The sequence below is a fragment of the Manis pentadactyla genome, chromosome X, assembly GCF_030020395.1.
Source record: "Manis pentadactyla isolate mManPen7 chromosome X, mManPen7.hap1, whole genome shotgun sequence".
Classification (NCBI taxonomy): domain Eukaryota; kingdom Metazoa; phylum Chordata; class Mammalia; order Pholidota; family Manidae; genus Manis; species Manis pentadactyla.
The window spans coordinates 76,667,008-76,685,878 of NC_080038.1; the positions used below are offsets into that span (position 1 = coordinate 76,667,008).

The window sequence follows — 18,871 nt, forward strand, 5'->3', positions numbered from 1 at the left end:
TTCTTATACCTTATCTTGGTGAATGGAACTTCCATCTACTTAGTCAAAACAGTAAAAAATAAGAAATCACGTATAATTTTATCCACTCATTCATCCTCTCCACATTGAATCAGTTACTGAGTCCAGTAATTTATCTCCTTAACATCTATTGTGTTCACTTCCTTTCTCTCAATCCTCACTGCTCCTGCCTTAGTTAAGATCTTCATCATTTCTTGCTTGGAGTATGATAATAGTATCAGAATTGTGTTCTTAGCTTCAGTATAATTTTTTACAGCTTTGCTGGAGGTTTAACAATTTTATTTATTTTTTCCCAGAATCAGCTTGTTTATTCATTGATTTTCTGTAAACTTATTTTCAGTTTCATTAAATTCTGCCCATAATTTCCTTCCTTCTGTTGGCTTAGTTAATTTTGTGATCATTTTTCTATTCTCTTTTTTGTTTGTTTTTTCTTTTTGTTGGAATATATTTGATATACAATATTGTATTGGTTTCAGGTGTACAGCATAGTGATTTGATACTTAACACACATCACTAAAAGTTCACCATGATGTGTAGTTACCCCTTGTTACTATACTATTACCGGTTATATTCTCTATGCTGTACTTCCATTGCTGTGAATAATTCATCTTATAATTTAATGTTTGTGCTTCTTTATCCCCTTGAAGCTTCATTTTTCTAGTTTCTTGAAATACAAACTTAGAAGACCAGTTTCAATCCTCATTTCCAATGTAAGCATGTAGTGTTGCAAAATTCCTTCTCAGCCTTGTTTTAGTTATGTTCCACATACTTTCATATGCTACATTTTCATTTTCATTCAGTTTTATGTATTTCATTTCTTTTGAGACTTCCTCTTTGACTCATGGGTTCTTTAGAAGCACGTTTAATCTCTATGAAGTTAGTTAATGCCCAGGATATCTTTCTGTTATTGATTATTAGCTGGATTCCATTACAGCTAAGAGTACACATTCTGTATGATTTCTATCTTTTAGAGTTATGGATGTTTGTTTCATGGTTTTGAATAAGGTTTATCTTGGTTAATGTTTCATGTATCCTTTAAGACTATGTGTTATTTTCTTTATGGGTGGAGTGTTTTATATGTAGTCTATATATTTTGATTAAATCTTATTGGTTGTTTGTTAAAAATCTTCTTGTCCTCATTTACTTTCTATCTAATCTATCAGTTTCTGAGAACAGGGTGTTGAAGTCCCCATCTACCATTGTATATTTGTCTGTTTCTCCTTTCTGTTGCATCAGATTTTGCTTCATGTAGTTTCAAGCTCTGTTGCTTTGCATGTACACTTTGAGGATTGCTATTTTTTTCCTGGTTGATTGATCACTTTAAATTGGGCAATGCCTTCTTTGCCTCTAAAGTCTATTTTATCTGATGTTAATGTGGCTACCCACTCCTGATTTCTATGATTAATGTTTTCATGGTATATTTTTCCTAATTTTTAACTTTCAACTTACCTATGCTACTGAATTTGAAGTGAGTTTTTTTATAAACAGTATGAAATTGGACTATGTTTTCTTTAATCCACTCATATCTAGCTTTTGTTTGGTATATATTTAAAAGTAATTTTTTGTATATTAGGGCTTATGTCTACCATTTTATTTGTTTTCTGTCTCCTCTGCTTTGCATTCCTGTATTTCTATTTTCTTGCCTTCCTATGTGTTATTTGAACACGATTAGGATTCCATTTTGATTTAAGGGTTTTGAGTTATCATTTTGTATAGTTTTTGTAGTGGTCATTCTGGCTATTATAATACACTTAATGTGACTTGTCATAATGTACAGTTATTAGTATTTTAGCCCTTCTAGTGAAGTGTAGAAACCTTACTTCTGTTTAGGTGACTTTACCATCTTCCTTTAAATACCACCATCTTGTGTATCAGACAGATGGTGCTATAACTTGTTTCAGTCATCAAATATGATGTAGAAATCTAATTATGAGTAAGATTGGCATAATTCTGCTGTTTCTGTTATTTCTTCCTGCCTGGTGCCCACAGATTCCTTCTTCTACCATTTTATTTCTGTATGATGAACTTCCTTTAGCTGGTCTTTTACAGTAAGTCAGTTAACAACAAATTCTTTGTTCTCTTTCATCTGAGAATGTCTTTACTTTTCCTTCATTCTTGAAGGATAGTTTTTCCAAACATGGAATTATCAGCTGACAGTTATCTTCTTTTAACATGTGAAAAATATTGGTTTTCTGGCATCTAAGGTTTCAGATGAGAAATCCACTGTTATTTGAATTTGTGTTCTTCTATAAGTAGTGCATAATTTCTCTCTGGTTGCATTCGAAGACTTTTTTATCTGTAGTTTTCAAAGTTTAATTACGAGGTGCCTGGGTGTGGATTTTTTGCATTTATTTTTCTTTGTGTTAACTCAGCTTCTTCAATCTGTAAAGTTATGTTAATTTTTACAAAGTTTGGTAGTTTTCAGCCATTATTTCTTTGAATATTCTTTCAGAACTTTGTCTTTCTTCTTGTGGAACTTCAAAGATATAAATATTGAATTTTTTGTTATTGCCCCACAGAGTTCTTAGACTCTGTTTATTATTTTTCAGTGTATTTTCTCTCTGTTGTTCCCACTGGGTGGATTATATCAATCTGTCCTAAAGTTAATTAATTCTATGTTCTTTTATTACAACTCAAATACTGAGCTGTCCACCAATTTTTAAATTTAAGTTATTGCATTTTTCAGTTCTATAATTCTAATTTGGTTCTTTCATAACTTTCTTAATTGCTATCTTGAGATATTCTATTTTATGTTTATTTCAGATCATCTGTAATTGCTTATTGAAGCACTTTTACATGGATTTTCTAAAATCCTTGTCAGATAATTCCATTATCTAATGTACCACAGTGTTTCTGTAAGTTGATTGTCATTTATCCATTCAAGCTGTGATTTTTATGGTTCTTGGTATGCTGTTTGATTTTCAATTGTATCCTGGACACTTTGACATATTATGTTAGGAGATTTTTGGTCTAATATTTCATAATTTAAAATTATCTAAAATTATTTATTTTTCTAGGTCTTAAAATATACAACTAAGCTTCTATTAAGACACAATGTTGTTATATTTTTAACAAGTGAACATTTTACTCAATATATTACAAGACAGCAATTATTTGAACTTTACCTTTACATATTTATAATGAGTCAGAAAGGCAGGATGGAAATTTACTTTCCTATAGAAAACCTTCATTCATTCAGAGAGCAGATTTCCTGTAGTAGAGGCAGTTTTCATTTAAGTGTTTTGAATCACTTTCAGGCAATAGCCAAGGGTTGTAGGCAAGCTGTCTGTGTTAATTTGATTATTTGTAAATGAGACTTTCCATTGAGGACTGAAAATTCTTCAGATTTATCATCTCCAATGAAGACAGAAGAAAAATGAATGATTTATATCATTAAAAATATAAGAAGAAAATGTAGTGGTCACCAGGATCCAGGACAGGTTTGTTGAAAGGGAAGTCAGGCTAATCTTTCATCTCTTCTTTGGGGAAACCCAAGTAATAGATCAAGGGTCTGTCAGAATCTTGAGAATCTAATTTCAGAAAAACATTTGGAACATCTTCCAAAATAGTTTTATGGCAAGACAAGAGGTGGGATCAAATAGTGATACTCTAGGGGCATTTCTGTCTGGACAGCTGATAGAGGAGAATTAATTAGTGAAGCAATGGCAGCCTGGAGCACAGGCTAGAGCCCTGATGAGGGCTCAATCTTTTATGCTGACTTACTTGGTATAATGTATTTTTAAAGGACTTGGATGAGGCCAAATAAAACATGTGTATCAAATCTGTGGGTGGGAGAGTGACTGTGTCAGATGACAGGACTGGGTTTCAAAATGATTTGGATTGACTTGAACTTTAGGTGGCAACTGTACATAGGTTCAAGTTCATGGAGTAGATGTTGAGTCCCTATCAAGGCTGTAAATTTGGGGTTGGAAAGAGAGGCAGGAATTATTTTTATTTTTAAAAATTGAATATTTGCATTTTATTGAATTATAGTTGATATACAATATAATATTGATTTCAAGTACACAACACAGTGATTCAACAGTTACACACATTATTAAATCCTTACCCTAACTAGTGCAGTTTATTATCTATCAACATAGAAACATGTTACAGAACCATTGACTATATTCTCCATGCTGCACTTCCCTCCCATGAACAACTTACATCATGATTGAGATTTTTGTGCCTCTTTATCCCCTTTATCCATCCCACCTACCACCTATGGTAACCATCAGTCACTTCTCAGTGTCTATGAGTTTATACATTTTGTTCCTTTTGTTTTTAGACTCCACATATAAGTGAAAGCACTGGTATTTGTTTTTCTCCATCTGGCTTATTTCACTTAGCATAATACCCTCTAGGTTCATCCATGTTGTTTCAAATGGCAGGATTTATTTATTTTTTATGGCTGAATAATATTTCATTGTGTATATGTACCACATCTTTTTTATCCATTCATCTATTGATGGGCACTGGTTGCTTTTGTATCTTGGCTTTTGTAAATAATGCGGTGAAAAACACAGGGATGCATCTATCTTTGTTGAATCAGAGATTTTGTTTTCTTCAGGTAAATTCCCTAGAAGTGGAGTTACTGGGTCATATTATATTTTTATTTTTAGATTTTTGAGGAACCTCTGAACTACTTTCCATAGTGGCTGTACCAATGTACATTCCCAACTTTTGGTATTATTTAAATAATTTTATGTTTTCTCTGGCAGTTACCCAGTTATGTTTAGCTCACATGTCCTGGAATACTTTTATGTGCTGTGGTCCCAATGATACTTTAATTTTCAGAAAATCTGTTGTACTATTTTAATTTGCTTGATTTATTTGGTGCCACTTGGGCTTCCACTAATCCCTAATGCTTCTACCTGAGGAGACAGAAAGGCCTTCTCCAGTCCAAGTGATTGTTATAGGGAGAGTCCCTTTGTTGGTACCATCCAAGAGACTGGTATCTCTAGGTGGGAAAATAGATTTTCCATCCTTGCTGGGCTGGGCATTTACAGTGTCTTGATCACTTTTGGAGATGCTAACCAAGCCACCTGGCTTCCTGGGTGGGTGAAAAATTATCTGACTTACAGGGAATAAAGAGGCTTCCTAAGCCATGCTGGGTTTTTTTATGGCATTAACTCCCTTTGCATTGCTGTCTTGTGTCTTTGAGGGATGAAAGGTTCAGGTCTAGCATGGAAGAAGAGCACTTCCCCTGGCTGCCTATTCTCATTGATATTTCCAACTGATGTCCTTTGCTAGTGTTCCCAGACTCACTTCATGTTGTTTGTGGGACTCCCATCCCATCAGCAGGATGACTGAGTTTACCTAAGTTGTACTATTTTGTTAGATTGGAGGTTATGAGATGCCTGGCCTGAGTCACCATCTGCCCTTACATGGGAGACAAAATACCCTGCAGTTCCTCCAAGTCCTGGTGTCCCTAACAAGTTGCTATCTTTCCATCTTTCAGAGTTTCCTTTGGTGGCCTACTATACTAATTCCATGGTTTATAGTTCTATTTTGTGGGGAAGAGAAGGGAGAATAGAGTATACATAATCCTGTCTATTACTAAAGTCATAGCTTCAGCTTTATTATCCCTAAACATATCAACCATACAATAACTTGAGTTATCTTTATAAAAGTCTATTCATGTCTCTTTTACAATTAAAATATTGAAGTTTCCCAACTATGGACAAGTCATCCATGTAAGAACTTATTCACTATGTAAGAACTTGTTCACCATGTAAGAACTTGTTCATTACGCTTCAGAAGATTGGAGACTGTTGAGAATTAGGATTGAGGTTGATTAATGATTGTACATTGAGTCCCCTATACAGAATTTTATTGTTGTTAACAACCATTTGATCAATAAATATGAGAGATGCACTCTCAAAAAAAAATGCAGATTTTTGTGTCCTACACAGACCAACTAAATGACATCTTTTTGGAAAACACAATTTTAATGAAATTCTGTTATATTAACATAAAAATCACAAAAGTGGTAGCAGAAATCCAGAAAAACAAAATAAGATAGTTAAAATATTAGTTACTCATCATTTCTAAAAACTGAATTTCACTAATAGTAAGTAGTAATGTAAATTATTTAATGTTGATTGAGATGGTTATTTCAATCATGATTCAATTACATGATCAAATTAACTGGACTAGTCAGATGTAGAAACACTGTATTTTATGAATTATGTTTGAATGCTTTTTAAAATTGCAAAAATCTGCTCAAAGTTTATAAAACATTCTGATTACTGCATTTTATTGAAGTATATGTATTGTAGTATATTATGATCTCAAAATATGTACTTTGCGATAATGCAGTCTTATTAAGGTTCAGTTTTCCACATATATAATTATCATGACAATTTTTCTCAATGGTATTCCTACTAACAACACAGAGGAAAACCAAATTGTTGCTTTAAATTAAACATTACTTACTGCTCTTTTTCTGGAACACCCTGTAATCCAAGGCACAGTAAGGTTTCCTGAAATCTGTGGAAACAACAAATAGAATCTCATTAAAGTATGCAGCAACACTACTTCTACTTAGAATGTTGATCAGCACCAAAGAATGTATATAAAATGTTAAGACAGGTCTACATTCAAAGCATATTCCCCATATAGATAATGTTGTTTCCTTATTGAACACAGCAGTTTTAAATGGCCTTCCTCTGTGGGAAAATTTGAAAGTGGTGCAGTTACCCTGGAAATTTAAGAATATTTCTAGAGCATTGTTGGGGTCTGTAAATATGGTTAGGAAATCTGTGGTCAATAAAATATAATAAAAATGCAGTTCTCTGTGGAGTAAGTGATTTACAATAATCAAATTATTAACTATAGTTGTCATGCTGTATATTAGCTCTCTAGATTTCTTTATTCTACACAACTGCAAGTCTCTTTTTAAGTAGAAATTATTAAGATGAATAGCCAGCAACACCTGAATACATCATCATTGCCACACAAGGAGATTGGTGTTACTCCTGCTGGATTCTGGGGAGTGTTTACAGAGACCAAGGTGGTCTTGTGGGCTGTGGCTCAGTTAGCTTAAACTTAGCCATACTTTCTCCTGGGGCACAGAAGGATTGGGGAGTACTCTAAACTCTCCACTTGCCCTCTCCTCCATCCCAAATGTGAATTTCCTGAGAAACTGAGAATTCAAATCAGCCTTGTTAAGTAGTGGTGGTGGAAAAGTTGTATTCAACCAAACATTTATTGTTTAAGATATAGTATATTCAGTGATGGCCTGGGAATTAGCATTATACCTACTTATAAGGAGTGATAATCAGTCAATGTAAATGGTAAAGTAATATCCTCAATCACTAAAACTTCAGGTACATTATTATTGTCTCTGGCCACTAGATGTGTCATTTTACTTTGAGTTCAAAATATATCAATATGCTAGGGATAGGCTACAAATTATATAAATACCAAATAATGTTTTAAGGAAAGAATATTTTAAATACATTTACTCAATTTAAAATCTAATTACAGCAAAATAGCAATTAACTAGAATGCCTGAAAGTCATGAGGAGGTTTGAATAATTGATTTTTTTAAATAGTGAACTGAGAATGATACACTTCTACAGAAAAAAAAATCTAAATGTATACTTTCTTGTTCTCCCATGAATACTTGGTATAAAATATAATGTTTGTAAAGTAAGTTGATTGTTAGCCTCAGTGAAGGAAATAAATCTGCTAATATAATCACATAATATATGCTTGAAAAAATAGGTATCCAACTATTTTGAATTATCTGGGTAAACACTCCCATTTATTAGAAAGGATAATTGAGGACCGGCAATATAAAGTTGCTGTAGAAACTCTGTTAAACCAAACGAATTTGAAAAAAACACCATAAACCACTAACTACTGAAAAGTCATATATGAAATAGTAAAAATGATACATATAATAAACATGGTAACTGTATTTCTTTAAAAATTGAAATTATACATTTTAAGAATATAAAATGTGGTTTTCTACATAAGTCAATTGTGTATAACCAAGAAATTGAACAATTACTATAAGTATATTAATACACAAATATAAATTTCATGTGACATGGGAAGAAATGAAGTTCCCCTTTTTTGTTTTATAATTCTACAGAACCAGTTACATAATACTCAAATGCTATATTCAATTACCATTTATTGTTTACTTCAAATCTGTCCTTCATTTCCTTTTATTCTGGCAAATATAGTAGCTGAATTTGTAAGCTTTTTGAAATCATACTGTATAAATGTTTCCTTCAAATTTGGAAGTTTTGTTTGGTACAACAGTATGACAAAGTTTCTCACTCACCAAAACCTATAAAATGCAGTATTTCAAATGATCAGGGTGATATAATTCTTGTTTAAATTCCAAACACATTTTTCAACTCCCTGGTTTGGAAAACTGCAAAATGAATCTATAAGGGGACAAGAGTGATTTAAAAAATTTATAAAAATTCCAAAGGAGAAAACTTAGGAAACTATAAAGTCATTACAATGCTGTTGTTACTGTTGAAAGCATTTTGGGAACTTTTCTTTTGGAGTTGTCAATCATGGCTCACCAAGAAATTATGTCTCATTACTTCACATTCCCTTTGTTTTAACTGAAAATATAACAGCCCAGATTGAACATACATATTATTCAGTAAACATGGCTCAGAACAAATTCTATTTTCCAAAATCAGATTTTCTCTCAAAGATTAAGATTTTTCACTACTGAAAGTATTTAAAAGAATCTCATGGGCCCTTAAAGAAACTGTAATTCTAAAAGAACTTAAAAAACTTTTAAACAAATTTAACATTATTAAAATCAGTATAGATACCTTTCCAAGGTAAGTAATTTGAATTCCGTTCAAATATTTATCAGGCATCTCTTCTGTATCCAGCACTATTTTAGGTGCTACAGGAAATAAAAAGATGAGTAAAACATAATTTCCTGGAGGGCAAGAGCCATGATCTCAGAGAGAGAGATAAGGCAGGTACCTGAATGATTTAATACAAAGAAAACTATGATAAATATCGTAAGGTAGGTACAATAAATGATGTGCAATAGAAGTTCAAGATATGGCAAAATCACATCAACTTGAGGACTGTTATCTCAGCTGAACCTTAGAGGATAAGCAGAATTTCTATAGACAAAATTAAAAAAAATAGTATCCTAGGGAAAATGGCAAGAGCACAGTGGAATAAAAGACTAGGGTGTGTATAGGAATGGTCAGTTCAACTACAAGTGGAAAGAGAGCTGGAGTCACTTAGTGGAGACCATAAATACAGAGGGACATTCATATCTAATTCTGTAGAAAATGGGAAGCCATTGAAGGGTTTAAAGCAAATTAGTTGTATGGGCAGATTTATATTTTTATACATTAGGATGATAGTTTGACTAAATGTATATGGTAAATTGAAGAAGTATGGAAACCTTTATAATAGTTTAGGCAAGAGGCAATCCAGGCTTGGAAGTAGGGTAGGGAGGTAAGAATTGAGAAGAAAGTATAAAACATATTTAAGAAAGGTCTTGAGCATAAGACAGAAGAAAGCTAGACAGTTTCACAACTAGTCAAACTGTGTAATAGTCTTTTTATGACCATCACAAAACTGCCTCCCCAAATGGCTGGCCTGCTCAAACTAATGTAGAGTTGGATAGTCACAACTGTGGATGTGAATGCAAGTAAGTGCTTAATATGTTGGAAATATTCTTCTTTTAGCTGAGAATAGATACATTAAAGGAGGTCACACACTTACTTGGATGTAAACTGGAGTCACATCATTTGGATAGTTAAGGCTTGTGAATCCAACTATTATACACCTATCTTTCTCATGGAAAATTATACTTAAAATAGATAACATATATTAGCTTTATAAATTATATACATTACCATATATGGTGATGCATTTTGAGGAAGGCATTTATATAATTATTTTATGGATGATTTAAGGAATTTTTACTATATTTAATCTTACAATGTAGACACCACATATGACTGATATAATATTTCTGCTAACTGTAAAATTCTTAAGGGCAAGGTATCAAGTTTAAAACAATTTAATCTAATTATTTTTACATAGTCACAGAGAGAATATACTTACAAAACATGTTTATTTGATTTAAAAATATTTTTACAGTAAAGACTATTCTACACATTTGCTGGATATTGTTTAGAAATTCTCATACCAGCTTATATGTCTGGTAAAGCTCCTATCTGAAGTATATTTTATGTGAGCCAGGAAAATTTATATATTATTTAGCATGTCATTAAATGGAATTTGATTAACTGAAACAATCAGACCATAACCATGCCTCTCAGCAAAGCTTAGCAGTAAGAGGTTCATTTATCAATATTTTAGTTTCTATAAATTGCTTTGGTATCAGTTGAGCATTAAAACCTATGAATCATTTTGCTTTAATCAGCAGGGCTTTCAAGATATTTTTCAATTATGAGGTATTGAGCATAGAAGACACTACTGGACTACTGGGCATTTGGTAGACAATCAGTAAATATGTGCTCACTGAATTAACTTGAACTTTCATTTTTCACTAGCTTCACTTTCTGAAAATCAACAAAAGGCCAAGAGTGGAAATATACAGAGAGATTACTACATTGGGTAAGCATCTGGGAGAGGGGAGTAAGTTGATTCTGGTTGAGAACAATGTGTTCTGAAGCAAAGAAGGAGAAATATGCTGGCTTATTTTAAAACATTTCTCCCATTCTTTCTGCCAATTCTGGAAGAGCTTTCAGAAATTTAATAAGCTTTATGAATTAAAATTTCAATTCTACAGCTTTTGGCCAAGCAACTAACACCATTTTTAAGCATACAAATTTTTCTTGTATTAAGTGCTAAGAAAAGTATACTAGTATACAAAGTTCTTGCAATTGACAACTAAGATGCTCTTTAAAATTTTTTTACATAATTTTAGTAGCTAAAATTTCATAAACCACTAGAGATTAAAGTCAGCAAATCTGGAATTCCAAGATGTTGTAATGAAATTATAAAAGTACTCAGATATAATATAACTAACCTTATTTCACCATACTGATTCTAGAGATAGTGGCTGTCAAAAACAATGGAAATATATATGTAAAATAATATAAATTAATATGTATAATGATTATTGTCTGATCTAAAGACCCAGGGGAATATATAATTACAAATCTGGATTCCTTAAAATTATACCTCTAACATGATTTAAAATACCGTAACTCATGTTAAAAGAGATATTTGAGAAAATATAAACTTTCTTTACTAACTTTAGAGAATGAATTTTCAAATATCAGCTTTAAGTTCTAAATATACAACTGAAATGAAATGTTTTAATACATATAGAATATCAGTTACCCAAAATAATAGCAAAAGCTTTACAGCTCTTATCAAACTATGATCCTTGCTGTACTGGACTAGTGTTCTTAATGTGAATCATGGTTCCATGTCTTTCCTTTGTACATGGCTTCTTGTTGAACAAAAAAATACGCATTTAAAAGAAATGAAACACCCTGACTGCTCATTGCACTAACAGTATATAGACTGATATTTATAAAAACAAATAGCAGATGCCAATAACATGAAGGACTATGCAGCTCAAGCCTGATTCACCCATGGAAACTTTTAGTAATTCGAGACTAATAAGAATAACATTATGGTAGCTTTATAAATCAAAGATTTATATCACCAATCAATAGCCCAATCAAGAAAAATCCACATTCAAAAATGTAGGACATTTTATGGTATTTTTACTTGACCTTGTCATAAACCCTCCCCAGTGGAGCATGACATGGTTTAGAGGCAGTGTTGGCCTGGTCACCAGCCCCTTATGTGAACCAGAGAGAGTATAACAGACTGATTTTAAAACACTTTAACCTGGCTTTGAATTTCCTGAGAAAGTCATCTGTTTAGTGTCTAACTTAGAGCTCAGAAAGCCAAAAGTGGCATGGCTCATATCTCAGGCTAGGGGAAGTGGCAGAAAGCATCAGGCAAGACTCAAGAAAACTGTGAGAATACTACAGACTCACATACACATGGAAAAAGACATTACTGATTGATTAGTGTAATAGACCAGCCAATGGTTCTAGGAGAAGCAAGACTGAGACTCTTTGGGAAATTAACACATTTAAAAGCAGCCATATGTACAGGGAAATCAGTAAAAAGCATGCACACAGGACTAGGGAAGACGCATACCTTAAAATGATCCACAAATACCTTAGACCTTTACACGAGGGTAATTAGTGAAGATCTTCAACTGCACAGACACAGATTGCAAAGACTGGAAGAACTGGTTGATTTTTCAAATTTTAATAACAAAAAGTCATAATGAATACAATGAAATAAGAAAACACTGCCTATTAAAAGGAACAAAATTAATTTCCAGAAAATATCCCTGAAGAAACAGAGACATCAGACTTACTGGACACATACTTTTAAGGAACTATCTTAAATATGCTCAAAGAACAAGAGGAAAATATGGAGAAAGAACTACGGAAATACAGGGAGGTGACATATGAACAAAATGAGAATATCAACAAATAGACGTTATAAAGAGAATTAAATATATGTCTTGGAGCTGAAAAATAAAATAGCTGAATTTAAAAATTCAATAAAGAAGTTCAACAGAAGACTGGAAGAGGTAGAAGAAAGAATCAGTGAACTTGAAGAAAAGTCATTTTATATAATTATGTTTGAGAAGCAAAAAAGAAAAAGAATGAAAAAAAAAGTGAACAGGGCATAAGGAACTAATGGGAAATCAACAAGCAGACCAAAACATCCATTATCATTTTGGAAGGCCCAGAAGGAAAAGAGAAAGAGAGAAAGAGGCAGAGATACAATATGAATACATAATAGCTGAAAAACCTCCCAATATGAGGAAAGCCATTGATATACAACTCTAAGAAGCTCAGTGAACTTTAGGTATGATAAACCGGAGATGCATATGGAGACATGTTGCCATCAAACTGTCAAAAGACAAATACAAGGTATGAAACGTGAAAGCATAGAAAGTGAATCATTACACTCAGGGGATTCTCCATATTATCATAAGATTTCTTAGTGAAAAAGCTTACACATGAGAAGGGAGTTGGATGATATATTTAGTGCTGAAAGAAAAATATTATCAATGGAGAATTATATACCTAGCACAACAGCCCTTCAAAAATGAAGGAAAAATTAAGACATTTCCAGATAAACATGAGTTAATTTATTACCAAAATAACTATCCTGCAAGAAATGTTAAAGGGAGTCCTTCAAGTTGAAATGAAAGGATACTAGAAATTAAATCAAAGCCATATGAAATTATAAATTATTCCAGTAAATACATGAACAAATATAAAAACCAGTATTGTTATAATTTTTGGTTTGTAAGTCCACTTTTCATTTTCATACAGGAATTTAAAGACAGGCATAAAAATAATTTTAATGTTAAATCTATGTTAATGAATACACAATATAAAAATGTAAATTGTAATATCAATAACAAATGGGAGGGCAGAGTTGTAAAGAAGTTACGTCTTTGTATGCAATTAACATTTTTAGTAGGTTAGTATAAATATAAAGGAGATTGCTATAACTTTAAGACATATATGTAATTCCTATGGTAATAAAGAAATATCTATAGAGTATATACAAAAAGTGAGAAGGAAATTTCAAAATAAAGGTTTTTGAAAAAAGAAAATTAACTAGAAAGAAGGTACTAATGAAGGAAATGAGGGACAAAAGTATATATAGCATACATAAAATAAGTAACATGGCTTTTCAAAGGATTATTCACAATAACCCAGTGGGGTTTATCCATGGAGTTGAAGGTTGGTTAAACATATGAAAACTAATTAATAGTGACATCACCAAGATGGGACATAGGTCATTCTTGACTTTGCTCTCCCACAAGAGCAAATAACTATTCTTGGACAAGATACCACTGATAAAATCATAGAACACAGGTGTGAGGCTGAAATATGTCTCTGAAACACATATATCAAGACAGACTGCATTAGATATATAAGAGGAGTGGCTACATGCTGACCACACTGCCTCTCCCCAAGGTTGCTGCAGCAGACCACTGACTTCTCCTCTGAGGCTACAGTTCCTTCTGTTGGAAAAGAGAGCCTAGGGTGAACATCCAGCGCCTCCAGCTTTGTGGGTCACTTTTTGGAAGCCCACATGCTGGTACTGTCCCACAGGAATTGTGGAAGTATCTGCACTGCTTAGCCACTATGAATATGGTTGTGACAGAGATAGAATGAAGGGCTTAAAACAACCAACACCTTGGATTTTGGCCAACTGAACACCAAACTGCAGCACTCAAGTAGTCAGAACTGGTGGCTTTTTTCATCTGCAGAGGCAAGACAGGGGTGCAGTCTGAGCAGGGAAATTGGCAGTGTCCAGGTCTTCCTGATTTGGGTCCTCAAAGAAACAGCCTTTCTTCCTTGGATCCAGGTCTTCCCCCATCCATGCAGGAGCTAATTTTTAAGCTTGACTACTGCTGAATGTAGGTCCCAGCTATATACAAGAGAGCCTGGCTGAAATACCTGGAGACCTGCACAGTCCAGCAATGATGGAGCAGAGGGTCCAGAAGGCAGAGCTGGTCATACACAGAGCAATGCCAGTGGTCCCATTTACCCAGGGAATGTAGTGGTGCAGATTGGCTTGAATCAGAACAGAAAGAAAGAGCCTTTCCAGCCTTGGAGACTGTTTTCTCCAAGTAAGTAGAGAAGCTATTTCATAGTGTGAACCATTGCTGAATACAGTATTCAACCTGACCAGTCAGAGAGCCTAGACAAAGCACATGGAAGCTTCATAACTCTATCAACAACCCTATTCATAGTGCCACTTAAATAGAGAACACAGCCCATGGATTTCCTAATCTGCAGAGCAGGATCAGTGGCCTTGTCCAGCCAGAGAATTCAGTGTATAATCTTGCCTGATTTAAGCTCCCAAACAAGGAAACATGCAAGCACTGGCACCTGTTCTGTGGCCCTCGGGGCAAGGAATCAAATTCATAGCCACACTTACTACTAAGTATAGTACCCAGACCTGACTGCCTAGTAAATCTGTCCAGACACCCAAGCAACTATGGAGCATGTCCTACAGCCACATATGGGCAGAAAATCAAGGCAACTGTCTTATCTAACTGTTCTCAGCCAATGGAATCCCACCCAGACTCAGAGCTTGGGCAGTGACCTTGCCCCAAAGGAGACTTCATAGCTAGTCCCACCTACTCAAGTACATTAAATCAGACATACCCAGAAACCCAAACAACTGACTAGTGAAGAACTGTCTCTAACAAAGAGAACACATAAAGTCTGAAGAGGAGGCTGCTTACTCAAATGTTTAGATACAAACATAAGGAGTTAAGGGTCACAAAAATCAGATAAACATAACAACAACAAGGAAAACTGATAAGGTGAAAGTAACTGACCATAAAATGGAGATCTATGAACTGTCAAAAAACAGAGAATAATCTTCTTAAAGAAGTTTAGTTATGATAATAGTAAGACAATTAAATGAAATTAAGACAATTAATATGTGAGCAAAAAGAGAATTTCAACAAAGAAATAGGAACCATTAAAAAATTCTAGAGTTGAAAAATATAATGACTGAACTGAAGAATACATTACAGAAATTCAAAAGCAGACTTGATCATGCAGAAGAATCAGTGACCTAGAAGATAGAACATTTGAAATTATCCACTTAGGGGAACAAAAAGAATAAAGAATGAAAAAGAAACAAAGCCAATGGAGTTTATAGAACATAAAAGAAACAATGTCCACATTATGGGAATTCCAGAAGGAGAAAAGAAAGAGAACTGGAAAGAAAGTATATTTAAAGCAATAATGACTGAAAGCTTCCCAAATCTGAGGAGAGAAATAGAGATCCGGATACATGAGACCCAAAAGTTCCCAAATATGTGGAACTCTGGTATGGCTACACTGAGATGCATTATAACAAAGTTGTGAAAAGTAAAAAATATTTTGAAAGCAACAACAGAGAAAAGAGAAATTACATTCAAGGGAACCCCCATAAGACTATATGCAGATTTCTCAACAGAAACTTTTTAGGCCAGAAGAAAATAGAATGATATATTCAAAATATTTAAATAAAAAAAACTGTAAAACAAAAATTTTGTACAGAAATGAAGATGAGATTAAGATATTCTCAAAACAAAACAAAACAAAAGCTGAGGGAGTTCAACACAAGTAGACATGCCTTACAAGATGTGTTAAAGGGAGCTCTTTGGAAGTAGAAAGATGCTAAATAGCATTATAAAAGCATAAGAAGTTACCATAAAATGCACGAGTAATCATAAATATATAATCAAAGTTAGATCCTGTAATATGACAGTGGGTGTGCATAATTTACTTATAACTGTAGTTTAGATGTTAAAATGCAAACAGTAAAAAATGACCATAGCTACCAAAAATTGTTATTGTTTACACAATATAAAAATATACAAACTGGAGAGAAAAGTCCAAGATGGAGGTGCAGAAAGAACCTGAAACCACCTCTTACCATGTACACACCAATTCTGTGTACAGATACAGTATAAATCCTTAAGAAGAACTAAATCCTGATTGAACAGCCTCTGCACAACAAGGGATAGAGAAACCACATAAAAAATGGCAGGAGAGATGGAAACATGGTAATGGCAGGAACGTATTCCCATCACAGTAGCCTGAAGTAGGGAGGGATATCACTGAGGTACCCATGTACAGATTTGCCTGCATTGAGACACAGCGAAAAAACTGTGGGTTAACAAGAAAGTAAACTACAAGTGAAGGAAGCCAGTTTTCAGGATTAAAGCACCCAAAAAATTCTGTAGGAAATGTAAGAACTCTCTCTGGGATAGGAGGTACTCAGAATCCCCATTATTTACATTCCCTAACACATTGAGAACAGTGAGGAGAGCATGGTCCAGAGGCTGACACCACTCCAAATGTACTTTGAGGTGGCCACACCATTTCTGACTGTGCTCAAAAGTGCCTGCCAGATCCAGTAGTCCAACCAAGGTAGAACCAGTGCGGCATACAGCAGGATGCTCCGAGCCTATGCACCAACTCCAGCCCTGACCAACTCATTATCATGTACCCAGCAGTACTTACTGGAATTTCCTGGACAGTACCCACTGTCCTAACAGCTCTACAGTGTGCCCGAGCCCAGTGCTCATCTGAACTTCCCCAGAGTGTGCACACTTGCATCCTGGGTATCCTTGCACCCCTGGCTAGAACGCACCAGGACATCCCTGGACCACATCCCAACATGACCTCCAACCAGCCAGCCAAAACTGCCAGGCACCTGCAGTCTACCCATGGAACAATGCTATACAAAGAGATTCTTTCAAGATGGGGCCAAGGTAGCCATTTTGCCAAATTCATAGGAACAAACACAGAAAGTCAAAGAACAAAGACAAAACTACAAAAATGAATTAAATGGAATGGAGTTAAGCAATATACCTGATAAAAAGTGTGAAGTAATGGTAATAAAGATGCTCATCAGACATGGGAGAAGAGAGTATGCACTCAGGGAGGACTTCAGTAAAAAGGCAGAAAACATTAAAAAGAACAAATCAGAGTTGAAGAATAAAATAAATGAAATAAAACATATTATAAGGAATCAACAGCACATTAAATGATGAAAAAGACAGGATCAATGATATGGAAGACAGAGTAATTGAAATCACTCAAGCTGAACAACAGACAAAAAGTAATACAGAGAAATGAAAATAGGTTAGGGGACTTCTGGGGTAAGATCACACGTACCAATATTCACATTACATGAATAACAAAAGTAGAAGAAAGGGGTGTAAAAATAAGTGAAGACATAGTGGCTGAAAATGTCCCTAACCTGGTGAAAGAAGCATCTATCAGAATCAAGGAAGCACAGAGAGCCCCAAACAAGATGGACCCAAGGAGGTCCACACCAAGAACCGCATTGATTAAAATATCAAAGATTAAAGATAGAGAATTTTAAAAGCAGAAAGGGAAAAACAATAAGTTACATATAGAAAAACCCCTATAAGGCAATCAGCTGATTTTCTTTTAGCAGGAACATTTCAGGCCAGAAGGAAGTGGTGTGTTATATTCAAAGTGCTGAAAGAAAAACACTTCAACCAAGAATACTGTACCTTGTGAGGTCATCATTTAGAATTGAAGGGGAGATAAAGAGTTTCCCAGATAAAAAAAAAAAGAGACATGAGTTAAGTACCATTAAACTAGCTCTGCTAGATATATTAAGGGACATCTTTAAGAAGAAAAGTAAAGGCTATAACTAGAGGCAAAAAATTTATGAAAGGAAAATCATTTTGCTAGTAAAAGGAAACACATTGTAAAGGTAGAAAAATCACTTAAAATCTAGCATGCAGGTTAAAAGACGAAAGTAGTAAATCAAAAAGTTAGGTAAGGGAATCACTAAACAAAGAGATGTTAAATAAGACATCATATTCATAAAAAGTGGAGGAGGGTCAATAAAAATATATTGCTACTAGAATACACTTAAACATAAGCAACCATCAACTTAACATACAATGCTGTCTGTATATGTAGAATTCCATACATGAAACTCATGGTAATCACAAAACAAAAACCTATAATAGATAAACAAAAAACAAAGAGAAAGGAATCTAAACATAACACTAAAGGAAGTGATCACACACAAGAGAAGAGAGTAAAAGAAGAACAAAGGATAAGAACAAATAGAAACAAAACTAGAAAACATTTTAAAAATGGAAATAGTATATATATTCAATAATTACTCTAAATACAAATGCTACAATAAAATCATAGGGTGACCCAGACTATGCACCAACTCCAGCACTGACCCATCTATATGCTACCCACAAGAGATACATTTTAGACCTAAAGACATACACATAATAAGAGAGAATGGT

General features: G+C 33.9%; 1 protein-coding gene across 1 annotated transcript in view; it reads right to left on the minus strand.

Annotated features, from left to right (window-relative positions):
* HDX (highly divergent homeobox) overlaps positions 1 to 18,871 on the minus strand; it is a 314,801-nt gene that overhangs the window by 228,364 nt on the left and 67,566 nt on the right. Inside the window, exon 4 of the mRNA XM_057495440.1 lies at positions 6,457 to 6,510. Coding sequence (XP_057351423.1) covers positions 6,457 to 6,510 — 54 coding nt within the window. The remainder of the gene's footprint in view (positions 1 to 6,456; positions 6,511 to 18,871) is intronic.